This window comes from Sminthopsis crassicaudata, chromosome 1 (assembly GCF_048593235.1).
Source record: "Sminthopsis crassicaudata isolate SCR6 chromosome 1, ASM4859323v1, whole genome shotgun sequence".
Classification (NCBI taxonomy): domain Eukaryota; kingdom Metazoa; phylum Chordata; class Mammalia; order Dasyuromorphia; family Dasyuridae; genus Sminthopsis; species Sminthopsis crassicaudata.
In genome coordinates, this window is record NC_133617.1 from 403,946,872 (window position 1) to 403,963,529 (window position 16,658).

General features: G+C 34.9%; 1 protein-coding gene across 2 annotated transcripts in view; it reads left to right on the forward strand.

The window, feature by feature from the left end:
• CORO2A (coronin 2A) overlaps positions 1-16,658 on the forward strand; it is a 161,443-nt gene that overhangs the window by 92,589 nt on the left and 52,196 nt on the right. For both annotated transcript variants that reach the window (XM_074280057.1, XM_074280056.1), the window contains exon 2: positions 10,150-10,350. In XM_074280057.1, coding sequence (XP_074136158.1) covers positions 10,150-10,350 — 201 coding nt within the window. The remainder of the gene's footprint in view (positions 1-10,149; positions 10,351-16,658) is intronic.

Genomic DNA, 16,658 nt, shown 5'->3' on the forward strand with positions numbered 1-16,658 from the left:
TGTCTAATGCAAGAAGACTTCAATAGGAGTATCACCTCCTTTCTTCTGGACAGTCTACTCTTCTTAATGGAACTTACTATCATAGTAGCCTTTTTTGGCTACCATATTGCACTGTTAACTAATCTGGAACTCACAGTATCCAAAAACCATTAGTTATTTTTCAGATAAACTGCTTTCTCTCCATGTCTCCTCATTTTTTGAACTTACTTATAAGACTTTATATTTTTCCTTATTAAATTCCACCTGCAATCTCCTCCAACATTCTCACAATGTCAGGAGGATGTAAAGAAGGCCTGAATAGCATCTCAGGAGGACTTCTGTATGTAGAAATTATGAAAGGACATGGGTAAAAGTCTCAAAAGATGTCACATGGAAGAAGATATGGTCTTCATTATTGGAGGGAATGCCCACACAAGTGAAAACACTGATTTGTCCCCAAAATTTTTACCTATCCAGATCTTTTTGAATTCTGGTTCTATTCATCTGCAAATTTTATAACCATTTCACCTATGCCTGATCCAATTCATTAGTAAAAATTTCAAATAGCTGTTTAATAGGGCATCACCGGTAGGCCCTCTATTAGTTGAAAGTCAAATAAAGTCAACAAGCATTTAAGCACTTAATATGTTCTAGATATTGTGATAAGTGTTGAAAAATCACACAAACCTGAGAAGATGGAGTTTGTATACCAATTATACTATTTAGTAACCTAAATAATATGAGTAAGCACTTGAAAATCTCTGAGTTTCCTCAATTTATAACATGGAAAGAATAATATTCATACCACCTCATAGGATTGTTCTGAGGTAAACATTTTATATCTTGTAAGGCTTGACAGAAATATGAGCTATTTTTTAAAATTTTTACTAGATGAGGACTCATTCAACATAGTAGTACAAAGATATAGATATTCCATGAATTTGAAAACATGGTGAGAAAATTGAAGATTTTTATTTTCAAAATATATGCATAAATACTTTTCATCATTCATCCTTACAAAAACTTGTGTTCCAAATTTTTTCTCCCTCCATTCCCCTACCTCCTCCCTTAGACAGCAAGTAAACCAATATATGTTAAACACGTGCAATTCTTCTAGACATATTTCCACAATTATCATGCTGCACAGGAAAAAATCAGATCAAAAAGGAAAAAAAAATGAGAAAGAAAACAAAAGGCAAGCAAACAACAACAAAAAAAGGTGGAAATACTATATATTGAATTACTGTGCTAAATTTAAAAGAATTAAGATTTTTTTTTCTAGTTTTGGAGAAGTATGAAAGTGAACACCAAAAAAATATTTAATATTAAGACAAAAAATGATAGACTCACTGAACATATAAACAGAAAGGGATTGTGGAAATCAGCCAATCCATTCTTCTCACTTTTCAGATGAGGAAAATTAAACTCTGAATAAGAGATGCACTTTCTTAAGCTAGTCTATGACAGATCTAATATGTAATAGCAGCCAGTTGCTAATATATGACAGATCTAAGACTTGAATCTAGAATGTCAACAAAATTTTCTAAGCTGAAAGGCCTCAAAGTAGGAAGCAGATAGCATAAATGCTCATTTTTGGAAAAGGATGTTAAAGGGAAATGGCAGATTTATTGAATCAACTCTAATTGGTCTCATTTTCTGAGCAATTAATATCAGTAGTTTCTACTTATTTGTCTACTTTATTTTAATTATCATAGGCTTCTGGGAGCTAAAGGATTGCTGAGTTTGAGACAATTTCATCTTGCAGATGTCAAGATTTGTTTTTCCTTGATGTAATATGTTTGCAAACAGGCAAATTTGGTTTGTTGTGGGGTATTTTTTTCACATATTGGAAAAAAATGGCAAAAGAATCTGAAGACATGAGAAAATTGGATTGATTTCTTTATACTATTATGAGGTCATGGGAATAGAGTTGGAAGAAACATTATGAGACATCTACTTGTAAGATCATGCATTCACAAATCTCAGAGGTTATCAAGTGTAACTCTTATTTCATTGATAAGGAAGCTGAGTCTTAGATTAAGTGACTTGCTCAGGATGTAATTATCAGAGCCAAGAAGAGTTGAACCTAGGCCATTTCAGTCTAAATTCTAAAGCTTTTTGCATGACAGTATATAGCCTCCTAAAAGATTGCATCACACAGGACCTTGACACTGTGTCCCACGGACCATCAAAAGTTATCACTGACAGAAACTTGGTTGGTTGTTGTTCTTCATTCTCCAAGAGGACCAAAATGACATCACGGTGTTAGAGTCGAGTTATACTATGTCCTACTGTGGCTGATCAGACCTATACAAGCTCGGAGTGCTCTGCCACAGATGGGACACAAATGATACCTATGAACATTTGGGACGGACTCTCTAACTTTGCGTACAATTCATGTTTCTTCTGGGCTAATTCAGTTCTGCTTTGCTCATAGAGCCCAATCTCTTCTCTGATGGGGGCAACCCATGCTGGGCAGCCTATGCCAGTGTCTCCCATGTCATACAATCATTTCTAAATATTCTAGAGACATTATCACAAACAAGGCCTTGACATCTTGCCTCATGAACTATAAGAAGAGTCCCTGCAGAAAATAGACTTCATCCCTAAAGCAAGTTTTCTGAATATCTTCTGAATTTTAAGACAGTTTAAAGTACTTTTTTCCATGAGGGGCTGTAACTTGGCTACAGTATAGTTAATGATAAAGCTCAGATTGGGACTGGGTTCCCTTTGGAGACTCTTTTCATGGCACTGTACCAGGCTATTGTCATTCCTGGCGGCATGGGTACTTTAGGGTATAAGAGGTCACCGGATTCATGCTCACTACAAATAATAATGGGAGAACAGTTCAGAACCAGCTTCTGAGTCAAGAAAATCAGAATCTCTTGTTCATATGGAATATAAGATTATTGATCTAATTGAATTCTAAGTTTCTTTATAATTTCAAACCTCAGTTTCTTCATCTGTAAATCTGGGATAATAAAAACATTTACTTCACAGAGTTGTTGTGAGGATCAAATAAAATAATATACTTAAAGGCTTTGTAAATCTAAAAGCATTTATATGAATATTAGCTATTATTATTAGAAAATTTACAATCCTTTGTGGTTATGAGACTGTGAGTTTCTATGATTCTATTTAATCATCATTATTAGCCATCATTATTAGAAAATTTTTAATTCTTTGTGATTATGAGACCTTGAGTTTTTATGACTCTATTCAATCAACCACTTATATGAATATTAGCTGTCATTGTTAGAAAATTTTTAATTCTTTGATTATGAGACCTTGAGTTTCTGTGATTCTGTACAATCTACCTGAGAGGAACAAAACTAACATGCATAAAACCATATTGAATACTTTTTTTTCCCTTTGTACTAAAGTGCTTGGAAGAATTGAGAGTTATACTGAGGCACAGGGAGTTATGAGCGCCACTTTGTGAGCAAAAACAGGAACCAGCAGCTTTGTCAAGTCAAAACTTTGAGAGTTCTCTTTGCATTTGTCTCTATCCTTAAACTCTATTTAGTTTGTTCCAGAAAGCTCAATATTCAAATGAATCTGTGACCTCGTGGGATCACACATTTAGAACCAGAAGAGAGCTTGGAGTCCACTGAATAAACTTCCCTCTACTTTACAAATAAGGAAACTGAGATATAATTGACTTGTCCAGGGTTACATAGTTACTAGGACTTCTCAGAAAGTATTTGAATCCAGGTCTTTATGACTCCAAGACCAGTGAGTGCCATTTCTCTTCCACATCCCATCCATTTGAAATTTCTCTCCAGTGAGACATGCAGTAACCCATCCATGCTTGCTTATCCCATGTGACGCTGATCCTTGTCTTCCCATAATTCCACCATAGGGACTACATACAGCATGTAACAAGCATACTCAACATGTATATGAAATGAAACTAATTCTGCATTAGACCTTAAATGTACTGCTTAAGACAAATAATGTTGAATGGCATGATAAAGAATAATTAAACACTAAAATGAGTTGCCAGAATTAAGGAAAGGGGAAATCATTCACTCCTAAAGGAAGGTTTCATGAGTGATCAAGACTTGATTTGTACCTTTAAGAGCAAGTAGGATATGGATTGCAGAGAAAAGGGTAAGAGGAAGGACATTCCAAATAGGAAGAATGAAATCATAAATCTCAAGCTAAAAGGGAGTTAAGAGGGCAAAGGATTCAACAAGTGCAAGGAAGTTAAATAATTTGTCCAAGATCACACAGGCAGTAAGGGATAAAGAAGGATCTGAACTCAGGTCTTCTGCCTCCCTAAAAGTTAGCCCAGGAGTTGGTGGGTTTGTAGGTCAGTGAGGAGAGAGACTTGACCAGAGCAGAAGGCATATGATAAGAAGGAGAGAGAAATAAGGTTAGGACCAAAGGGCAGGGCCAGCTTTAGACTTTGAAAGCAAAGGAAGTTAGATGTGGTGAGATAGAAAATGTGGAGCCAGCGAAGAACTTTTTTTTTTTTTTATGACAAAAGATATGACGCTACCCTTAATAAGCGATCATCCAATCTCTACATGAAGACCTCCAGTGATGGGGAATCTCACTGCTTCCCAAATAGCCCATTTAAAACCCACTGTTTTAAATCCAATAGACAAACAAGAAAAAAAATCTAATCTTTTTCTATCTGGCACTTCTTCAAAAATTATAATAATCATTCCTGCCTCTAAGTCTTCTCTCATTCAGGACAAATATTGCTGGTTTCTTGTACCTTCATACTTATCTTCATACTCTATTTCCTAATCCCTCTCTTTAGACTCTTCTCTAGGCTTTTCTCTTTGGCCAAAAATTTGTTTGAGAATGGTTGTGGTTATTCCTCGTGAGGACCAAAATGACATCACCTATGTCAGGGTCAACATACATTGTGTCCAACTGTAGCTGGCTGTAGGTCAGGCACAAATAGTCCATTTGAACATTTGGAATGGAGAGAGCTTTAAATTTGTGCCTTTTACATTCCCTTTGAGACAACCGATGGCTGCTTTTGAACAGAATTTGTTGCTGCAGTCCATCACTGATAGTGAAAAATAAGAAGGGAATGTGTGAGGTGGCCTAGCTCATTGGCTTAATGCCTTGGCTCACTGCCACGTGATATCATCTGGTTGGCACTAAAATGGCCTGGCTTGCATGATGAGAAGTTAGACTAACGGTATCTTTTTGCAAGGTCTTTGTGCTACTCTAACACTTGAAAAAGTTCAGAATTTCCCAAGAGTGGATACTCTTTCCAACTCCTTCACCTTTTAGTATAAGGTCTTCATGAGTTTCTATGGCCATCCTCTTCACATTTAACTGTGCTAGTCCACAATCCATTGCCAGGTTCATACCCAAAATCTTTCCAGCTTGGTATAACCATTTAAGAGCTTATATTACACTCATATTGTCTTTGAGAACCCAAGGGAATGTCTATACTGCAGTACTGTATTAAATTGTGACTTTAGTGGATAATAGAGATCTATATGAGAATTTTGTGAAAGTTATTCATGAGTATGATTGTGACTCTCCTTATTGTTGTTACTAAAAAATAATAGCTGATATTTTGTAAACACCATAAGATTTACAAAGCATTTTATAAATATTAGTTTAGTCTTAAAAATTCCATAATGTATCATTAGATTTTTTACAAATGAGGAAACTGAGACTCAGAAAGCATAAGTGAGAATCAGCATGATGTGATGAAAATAGTGCTGCCTGTTAAGGAGGGATTTTTAAATTTTTAGGATCACGGAGCTCTTTGGTCAACTAGTGAAGCCTAGGGGCCCTATTCTCAGAAGAATGATGTTAAATGCTTAGCATAAAACATTTAGTATTTCAAAGGAAACTAATCCTATTGAAACATAATTATCAAAATATAGTTTTTAAAAGATACTAGGTTAAGAATCCCTGTTTTGGAGCCATAGGGGACCTGAATTTGAATACTGACTTGGGAATCTGTTATATTATCATTTGTGGGACTCTACCCTTGAGTCTCCATTACCTTATCTCTATAATAAAGGAGTCAAACTTGTTTCTAGTTCCTCCCAACTTTAGACCTATGGTTTCATGATCCCTTACTCTGACCTTATACCATTAATGTAAAATATGGATTCTTTCCTGACCAGATCCAGCATTCTTGCTAGGCCATGCACTTTGCCAGGTGGCCAATGTGAAAAACTTAACCGAAATGAATGAGGTCATGTTTCTGGTAAAAATGCAAATAGGTGTGTTGCCCATGAGCTCTGAGTGGAGCTTGCTAAGACACTGCTTCTTTAATGTTCCGGTAACTTGGCTCAGGCAACCTAATTACTTGTCCAAACAATAACTACACAAGTTCTCCAAAAGACAATGATTCATTTCTTTCTTTTTTTTTTTTTTTTTCCTGAGACTGGGGTTAAGTGACTTGCCCAGGGTCACACAGCTAGGAAGTGTTAAGTGTCTGAGATCACATTTGAACTCAGGTCCTCCTGACCCGAGTTCAAATTTGGTCTCAGCTGCCCCTTAAGAATTGTTCTTAATGAGTAGGTCTTGGGCCATTACAGATCAAAGGGTTTGGCTGTTGTTGAAAGCAACAACACTTTTCACTTGGGAGACATTTAATAAATGAATCTAATTTTGTTATTGAACTTCTGAAACCACTTATTCTGAAAATCTGGAAGGTGTCATACCCTAAAGTATAGCACATGTCTGGTGCTTGGAGAGTTGGTTCAGAACGGATATAAAATAAGAATTGGTCTCCCTGCCCGTTGTAGTTTAAAACATATTGAAAAGCCAGTGAAAGAATTATTTCTTGCATTTGCTTGTAATAGCCAAACTCATACTCAGGACCAGTGGGTATTAATGAAGCAGAGGGTGCCATCAAAGGCATGGGAAAATAGGTGTGACCCAGAATCACTCATTGGAAGTAGGCCTGTTTGAGCATGTGGGAAGTTAAGCCTAGTGCGGCAGGGCAAAAACTGGGTTTTTTAAAATCCGTTTGAAGCCCCACATACATTCCAAGTTCACTTCATTTCTGAGTCAGCAACCAGAGTTGTTTCTGACTACTGGATCTCCTCCTGATCTCAGCAATGAAACCAGTTGGAGTGGAATATAAGTTCCTTGAGAGAAAGCATTATTTTATTCTCTTTGTATCTCCAGCATTTATCATAGCCCCTCGTACATAGTATTCAGTGGATGTTTCTTGAATTGAAGCAATATAATGAGGATAGGTGTAAATTTTAGGGAAGAGAATATACCAGAATTGATCCTGAATTTGATTAAGCCTAAGATCGGGATGGATGCTGCTCAGAGCAGTTTTTAAAGGAGGAAAAAAATTTTTAAATGCATAATGTGCTCTAGTCTTTTCATTGTTTAAGCTGCATCCTAGTCTTTACTTAGGCATAGTAGAGTTGTTACTAGAGGGTATAAGGGCATTTTTTGCTTTTAGAGAAAGTTGAGTGTTAAGTACACATAAAAATGTCAATATGTATGTTTTCCTCAGTAAGAGTCTCAATTGCATACAGGAAATATCTTGTCATAGGGGAATACAATCCACAAATAATCACTTACTAATAAAACCCTAACATCATGTCCCACAGAGTTAAATAAGAATCATGTCCTACTTTTCTGGGCAAGGAGGTATTAAATACACATGGTATAATGTCAGCAGAAAGCACTGGCCCCCATTCAAGGACAGGATCTGGACCAAATGTTAAGCCTCATATATTCTTATTGATGGCAATTTTTACTGTAACAGCTAAAAATTCCATTATAGCAAATATCATTACAAAAGAAGGTTTCTGTAGAGCAAATCTATTTCTATGTACCCAGTAAATAGTCTGTAGAAATAGTGTTTTGCTGACTAGGTTATAAGGAATGCTTATAGAAAATAATTCTTTGCTGTGAATGCTTTCTTTGGTCTTTGTCCAGAACCTTTCATGAAAGCACCTAACTGTGTGTGGTTTACCTGCCAGGCAACAAGAAGAGGAGAAAAATGACCTGTAACTATTTGTCTTTTGTTCTGTTATCCAGTTGCCTACAAATCCTACAGATCCAAAACAAACATCTCTAAGATTGGGTTTTTCCCCCCATATCTACTAATTAATCCACCATCTTCCTTTTTTTTTCAGAAGAGAAATCTTTAAATCATTTTTTTAACTCTTCTCCAACCTCTCTTCTTTTTAAATAATTTTTTGAAAATGTTTCTTAGTTTTGTCCCCTTCTTTCAATGTTGATCAATTGTTTAGTAATGGTAATCAATTTCCCTCTGTACTTTTCTTTTCAAAGGAGCTTCCACAGCTGAGGAAAATAAGCAAATGTATTGTTATTATCAATAACTATGTTATTAATAGTAATGATAATGAACATAGTTGTTATTTGAAGTGCTAATTGTAATGAATATAGTTACTATTTTGAATACTTAAAATTCAAGAAGTATTTTATAAACATTATCACATGTATTATTAGCCTCTCAACAACCTTGAGAAATGGGAGCTTCAGGGATTCCCAGTTTGACAAATAAGAAAACTGAGAATCAAAGAAATTGAATGACTTGTCCATAGTCACACAGTTGTTAAGTGTTAGAGATGGGATTTACTCCAAATCCATCAAGCTATCGACTCTTGTTATTTTGCTTAACTACTCATTAGTTTGATATAGATTATACATGTGCAGTCATGTAAAAAACATTTCCATATTAGCAATGTTGCAAAAAAAAAAAAAAAAAACACAGACCAAAAGCAAACAAACAAAAAACAAAGCCACCACCAACAAAAAAAAAGGTTTAAAAAACTATGCTTTGATCTGGTCTGTTGACTTCACTATATCAGTTCATATAAATCTTTTCAAGTTTTTCTGACAGCATCCTGCTCATTATTTCTTATAGCTCATTAGCATTCCATCATAATCAGATACCACAACTTGTTCAGCCATTTCCTGGTTGATGAGCATTTCCAAAAACACCTGCTATAAATATTTTTGCGTTTTTTACTTATTTTATTTTCTTTGATCTCTTTGGCATGCAGAGATAATAATGGTATTCCTGGGTCAAAGAATATGCAGAGTTTTATAGTCCTTTGGTTATAGTTCCAAATTTCTTTCCAGATGGTTGGATCACTTTATAACTCTACCAAACAGTTCATAGTGTCCTGATTTTCCTATATCCTTTCCAACATTTATCATTTTTCTTTTCTGTCATATTAGCTAATCTTACAGGTATGAGGTAGTACCTCAGTTTTTTCCATTTGTATTTTCTAATCAAATGTGATTTAGAGCATTTTTCTATGACTATAAATAGTTTTGATTTCTTCTTCTGAAAATGACCTATTTATATTTGACCATTTGTCAATTGATGAATGACTTGCAGTCATAAATTTGATTCAGGTCTCTTTATATTTGAGAAATAAGGTCTTTATCAGAGAAACTTGCTGTAAAAATGTTTTTTTTTTTTTTGCTTTCCTTTTAATCTTGAATACCTTGGGGGGATTTTGGTATAAAACTTTTTAAATTAGTTGTACTCAAAATTAGCCATTTTATATCCTGTAATGTTCTCTATTTCTTGTTTGGTCATAAATTCTTCTCTTATACATAAATCTGACAGGTAAAATATTCCATACTCCCCTAATTCCCTATGATACCAACCATTGCCTAATTCATTTATCTATTTTCACTTTATATTGGTAAACAGTAAGAGATAATGGTCTATGCCTACTTTCTGCCAATATGATTTCCAGTTTCCCCAGCAATTTTTATTAGTTGTTGATAAACAACACTGATATCAGTGTTGAGTTCTTATCCCAAAAAGCTTGGATCTTTGAAATTATCAAGCACTAGATTACTATGACTACGCCATGTTCCTTTACCTTTTTACATTGTTTCCCTCAATATTCTTGATCTTTTGTTTTTCCAGATGCATTTTGTTTTTTCTTAAGATAATTCTTTGCTAGTTTGATATGACTCTGAATAAGTAAATTAATTTAGGGAATTATCATTTTTGTTATATTGGCTCAGCCTGCCCATGAACAAATAATATTTCTCCAATCATTCAGATCTGTCCCTATTGTGTGAAAAATGTTTTGTAATTGTGTACATATAATAACTAGGTTTGTCTCGGCAGCTAAACTCCCAGTGTTTAATATTGAATTTTATTTTATTTTATCTGTGCCCCTACAATTTTTTAAATTTCATTCGCTCTTTTTCTTCTGGCAGATGTCATGGCACCCTCAGTATCGAAGTTCAAAGTTCCGCCATGTCTTTGGCAAGGCCGCCAGCAAAGAGAATTGCTATGACTGTGTGCCCATTACCAGGAGCGTCCATGACAATCACTTCTGTGCTGTTAACCCCCACTTCCTTGCTGTCGTGACAGAATGTGCTGGAGGGGGTGCCTTCCTCGTCATCCCAATACATCAGGTAACAAGGCTTATTAATCCTGTCAGTGATGGATGTCACAGCATTATGGACCTTCTGGCTCTTTACTATCACCCAGAATCAATTTTTTCCTCCAATTCAGACTCTCTAAAGCTGTCTCTGTGTTCTGAGCCAGTCTATGATGACCTGTTATCCATCTTTGACCATAGCAACTTCCATCTTTGACCATGGCAACTTCTTAGGCAGCTCTACTTTCCCCCCCAATCCTTTCACCTACTCAGTATGTATCATGAATGAACCTATTTATTTATGTTCTGTCTCTACTCTATTCAGACCTTTCTTTGTATCCCTAGTATTTAGCATAAAGCTATCTCCTAATAAATGCTTATTGATTAATTGGTCCCATATTCCTTCAGTGGATAGCACATGAGAAATCATTGTCTCTCTCAGCATTCATATAGGGCTACCTCGATATATACAGTGGGAAGTTCCATGGTTTAGAGCAGTGGAGTCAAACTGAAATATATACAAGGGCTATTTATCTATACATGAGAATCCTTGAGAATTACATGTTGAATTATTTTTAAGTTGTACTGTTATCTCTGTTTTACTGCATTTTTATCTATTTTGTTAAATATCTCCCAATTGCATTTTAATTTGGTTTGGGCTGCACCCAGAAGTGTTTCCAACTGATGTGGTCTGTAGATCTTGTGTTGAACCACTGTGGTTTAGAACATGACAAATGTAGAGATTGAATGGAGTTATGGGCTATTCTGTCCAAGGTTCTCTTGCCATCACAAGTCCCAGGAGAGAGATATATCCAGACATGGTTATTCTCCCTCCTCTCAAACTTAAAGATTAAATGTACTTTCTTTTAGTAGTCGTGGAGAAGTTCTGCCCCTCCAGTAGTTTGTCTAAACCCTAAAATAGTCATGGAGAAGCAATACAGAAGAGTGCATAATATATTGGATTTAACATATATTTTTCCCATGTTTAACATATATTGGATTCCTTGCCATTTAGGGGAGGGGATGAGGAGGAAAGGGAGGGAAAGTTGGAACACAAGGTTTTGCAAGGGTAAATGTTGAAAAATTATCCCTATGTTTTGAAAATAAAAAGCTTTAATAAAAAAATAAAACAGAAAAATGCCTAGTGAGCCAGCTTTGAAATCAGGATTATCAATAAGTCATTTAAAGTTCTCAGTATACCCAGACAGCTCTCCAAGACAATGGAAAGCAAGTGTTGTCTTTTATTGATAGATAGGGCCCACTCATATAGAATTCTTGTACTACTAAATAACAGGTCTGGTTCAAATAATAATAATAGTTATAATCTCTAAAGTGCTCTCCCTATAACAATACTGGGAATTATTTCCACTTTACAGAAAAGAAAATCTAATCACATAGATAGTAGAGATAGGGGAAATCATTTAAACTGAAGTCTTGTCCTCTAACTCCCATATTATTTTTACTAAATAATACTTCCAGTCTATAAATAAACTTTAATCCATTTGAATTTTCTCCCAGTACTACTTTTGGAGCAATGAATCCCCAAAATATGTGATATCCTTTGTGAAACAAGGCTCCTTTTTATTTGTCCTAAAATTAATCCCATTTCCCTAGACTTCACCTCATCCTAGATTTTCTTAATAAAGTAATTAAACATGAGATATGGGCACAAACAATCACTGTCTTTGAAAGACTATTGAATGAAAAGCACTTTTATTAAAACTGCAAAATTAAATTAATTTTTAAGAGATCTGTGGTTTCATCAGTGTGGATACAGCCTGTCTGTGTCTTGAGAGTTTTGTTTTCTTGAGTTTCTGTAGCCAAATCACCTCATCACTTGGTATCCAACCTTTGGATAGTAATCCTCTCGACAATTTAGTAATCTGGTTCTCAGATGACAGACACAGAGTCTGTCCCCAAGAAGATCTTTTCCAGATTGGGAAGTTCCACCAATGTTTGAACTCTAGTACCATGGCCTTTGAGAAGCCCAGGTCACACATTAAAGCTCCATATATCTTAAAGCATTTAGGTAATCACAACTACTCATTTGTTTGTATTGTGTTTTCTAACTGCAAAGCACTTTTATGAGTCATTTCAGCTTATCCTCACAACAAACTTGAGGTAGGAAGTATTAAATATTATTCCTCCACTTTACAAAAGATGAAATTGAGACTCAGATGAATGAAGCACTTTGCTCATGATCACACAGCTAATAAGCTAGGAGTCAAATAAACAGCAAGAAAATAGATGAACAGGATGAAGGGTACCAAAGATAATTAATTCCACTTCCAAAGCAAATGTCCAGAGGCTGAGGGAGTTGGTTGCCCATTTTGCCTTTTTACCCATAGGTAGTTTTGTGGTCATCTGGCTTAGCTGATCTCATGCTCAGCCAGGCAAGGAAACCATGTGTGCTGGTTGAGATAATTTCCAAATAATTGAAGTTCTGTCCTTTATTGTCTACTCTAAGGATTCTAAAGTGAGAACACATTCCAGGCGCAAAGAAAAACTTGGACAAAGGTACATAGGGAAAAGAAATGGAATGGTTATCTTATGGAACAGAAAGCAGGTCCATTAGGTTGAAGAATGGAGAAATAAAGGAAAGATAGATGAAACGAGTCCAGAAAGCGAGGCTGGAACCAGAGGGCAAAGAGCTCTAAATCCCAAGTTGAGGAGACCCTTTCTTTTCTTAAAAAAAAAAACCCACTGACTGTCCTTGAGTAGAAAAAGTGATATGGTCAATATGCGGTAGTTATATCAATTTGGCAGTTCTGTGGAAGATGCAATAGAGAAGAGAGATTAAAATCTAAAATCCCATTTATAAAGCTGCTATGCTAATCCATCTAAGAGCTGATGAGAGCCTAAAAAAGGGTGGTGGCCATGTGAGGGGAATGGAAAGGAAGGATGACCCTATATAAAATAGAAGCAGAATTGACAAGATTTGAATTAAGATTAAATAAGGAAGTAGGGAGAAAGAGAGAAGTTGAGATTGTAAACTTGGGTCTTTGAGATCAGTTCTATTGTTTTGCTTTGTTTCGCAAAGTAAGTCAGAGCCTTGTAACCTAGAAAAATGGAGAAAGACAAGAAAGGCATTCTAGGCAGGGGAAACTAAAGTGAACCAAGGCTTTCTGGTGGTGTACTTGGAAAAAATAAATAGAGGAGTTTGGTTCATATAATGGATTAGGGAGAGACACATTTATAGAAAACCTTAAATACTAGGCTAAGTAGGTTAAACCATATCCTGTGGATAATGGATAATAATTAATGTTTTTTTGAACTAGAGTGTAACATGTTCAAAGTGGTATTTTGGAAAAGTAATCATAGCAGTGTATAAGAAGGATAGATAGGTCAGGGAATAGAGATCTAGCGAAAAATCAATTAACTAGTGACTTTCTGGTTAATTTGTATGTGATCAGAAAACATTAATTATATAAAACAGAGACTGCTATTTCTTTACTTTACTGAATTATACCATGATTGAAAATTATAAATTTCACTATACCAATCTCAATGCAGAATCAAGTTACTGAGATCCTAAAATAATTATCAGTGACCCAATGTTCCAGATTTGGAAAAGAATCTAGACATAACTAAATCAAAATGCCAACTAAAGAGTTAACTCCTCTACTGTGGCACTGATGGATAATAATCTACTTTTCTTAAGGATCTCTAGTGACAAGGTACACACTACTTGTTACAGAAGACCATTCTATTTTTCAACAATCATTATTAATAAGAAGTAATTCCCTTTATTGATCCATGATAAGCTTTCTATAACTGTTACCCCTTGATCCTAATTTTGCCCACACAGAATAAATAATTCTTATTTCACATCATAACCTTTAAATTATTGAAGACAAATATCATGTTCCCCTAAATCTTCTCTTCTTCAGGTTAAACCTCCCTAGTTTCTTCAATCAATACTTAATATAAAAAAGAAAGTGATAGAGTGTCATTGATATGCTCATTATATACATGAAAAACAACTTGATGAAAAAGAATATTGAAATATAATTAAAACTACTTTTTTAGGAGATTGTTTGCCACATATCTGAGCAATTAATTAGCATATTTGTTCAAAGAGTAAAATCAGCTCTCAGCAGTCTGTTCAAGCTAATTCAAGCACACCTCTGATCAATACAATGACCAATTGTCCTCTGAGGATCTATGAAGAACCATATTACCTACCTATATCACAAAAGAGAAGTGATAGAGACTGAACATTTTTTAACATGGCTACTGTTGTTTTCCTTAACTTTGCTTATCTGTAAAACCTTACAAAAGGTTCCACTCCCCCCTCCCCTTTTCTTTTTCTTATTGTTTAACTGAAAGAAGTGAAACAGGGAGAGGGAGATTAATAGTAGTAATGCAAAAAAAAGGAGGCAGGGATATTGAAACATTTTTGGGCAGCTAGGTGTTTTTTTGGATAGAGTGCTGGACCTAGAGTCAGGTAGACAGACATCTTTTCTTAAGTTCAAATCCATCCTCAGACATTTTACTAGCTATGTGACCCTAAGCAAATTACTTAATCCTATTTGCCTCAGTTTCCTCATCTGTAAAATGAATTGGATAAGAAAATTCACTATCTTTGCCAAGAAACCCCCAAAAGGGATCATGAAGAATCAGACACAACTGAAGAATACCTAAACAACAAACAACATAGAAACATTTAAAATATGTATATTATACACACACACACACACACACACACACACACACACACACACACACACACACACATATACACAACGGAGAAAACAAGGAAATTCTGAAAGAATTATAAATAAGCATGGAATTTACTGTATATTATTTTTGCTTAAAAAAATGGAATTTACTGTATACTATTTTTGTTTAAAAAAAGCAGTTGGAAAAATAGTTTCATAATTTCATATAAAAAAAGGAAAAGAAAAGAGTAGTTTCAGTTGCATATTAACTTACATTATAATAGAACTATATATAAAATGTTTATTCATGCTGGATTTCGTGTCAGAAAGACCTGGATTCAAATCCCATTTCTGACACTTAACAGATGTGTGACTCAAGACAAATTGTTTAATTTTTCTGAGCATCAAATCTGTAAAATGGGGTTAATAATAGCAACTAACTCACCTGATTGTTATGCAACTCTAATGACATAATATGTGTAAACTGTTTTACAAACCTCAATATGAAATATAAATGTTAGCTAGCATTATAATTATTATTTTTATCATGTCCCCCAAGACATTGTTCCATCCAGAAAAATCTAATATAATTAACATATATCAGTATTGATCCTGTCATCAACACTAGTATTTTAAAGGGTTCCTGCTCTATGAGATTTTTTTCCACAGAGTTCTATTAAATTGTCAACTTGATGGAGGGTTAATTAATGGGTACTGTCGTCTTCAAGGGTTATCAGCCCATCAAAGTAGAATTTTTAAGCTTAGCCAAACACTATTATATTTTTTATGTTTAATCTTTCATAACTAAGACTATTTTTAAATAGCCCTTTGATGATTCAAGAACTTCTAATGAAGGTAGATAACTTAAAAAAACCTATCTGATGAGCTTCGGTTCCCTTTGTTCCTTTGTTTTGTTTAGATTTGTAACTCTATAGTCACAGATGGCTTCTTTACTTTGGACATGGTGTGACTTGGAGTATTTGGAATTCCAAGTCAGAGGAATTGGGTTTCTCACTCCCAGTTCCACCTGGTAGTAGCTGAGTGTTTTGGGGCAAGTCACTTAATTTCTCTGTCCTTCCCATTCCATTTCTGTAAAATGAGGAAGTGAATTAGGTGGTCTTTAAGGTCCATTCATTCTTGTAACATCTGAAGCTTATAATTAGCAAAGTATAGATAATACAATTTGCATTACTCCAATCAGGAAATGTTCCCAAGATCAAATAAGATAATGTGTGTAAAGTGCGTTGTAATCAAGAAGCCTCATAGAAATGTGAGCTCTTATTATCAGAATATAATTATCATATTTTTAAAAATCCCTATCCCCTCTGGAGATTCCCTTAACAAAAGCTTGATTTGCTAGAATTCCATTCTTCTGTATAATACAAGCTCTTTTAAATGAGGTATGGTTTCATTTTTCCCTGTGATTCACCTGGCACATAAGAGGCACTTAATAAATGCATGGGGATTTGTTGGTTGACCCAAAATATTGATTATCTCATATGAATGAAGACTAGGACCTTATGGTATATGTGGTTGTAAATTTCAGTTGTTGTTGTTGACTTAAATTTTTAAAATTAATTTTATCTATTTTTATTACATTTTAAGTTCCCAAATATTCCTTCCTTCTCCCCACCCCACACTACAGAAGATCACCATTTGACCCAGATTTATAATTATATGT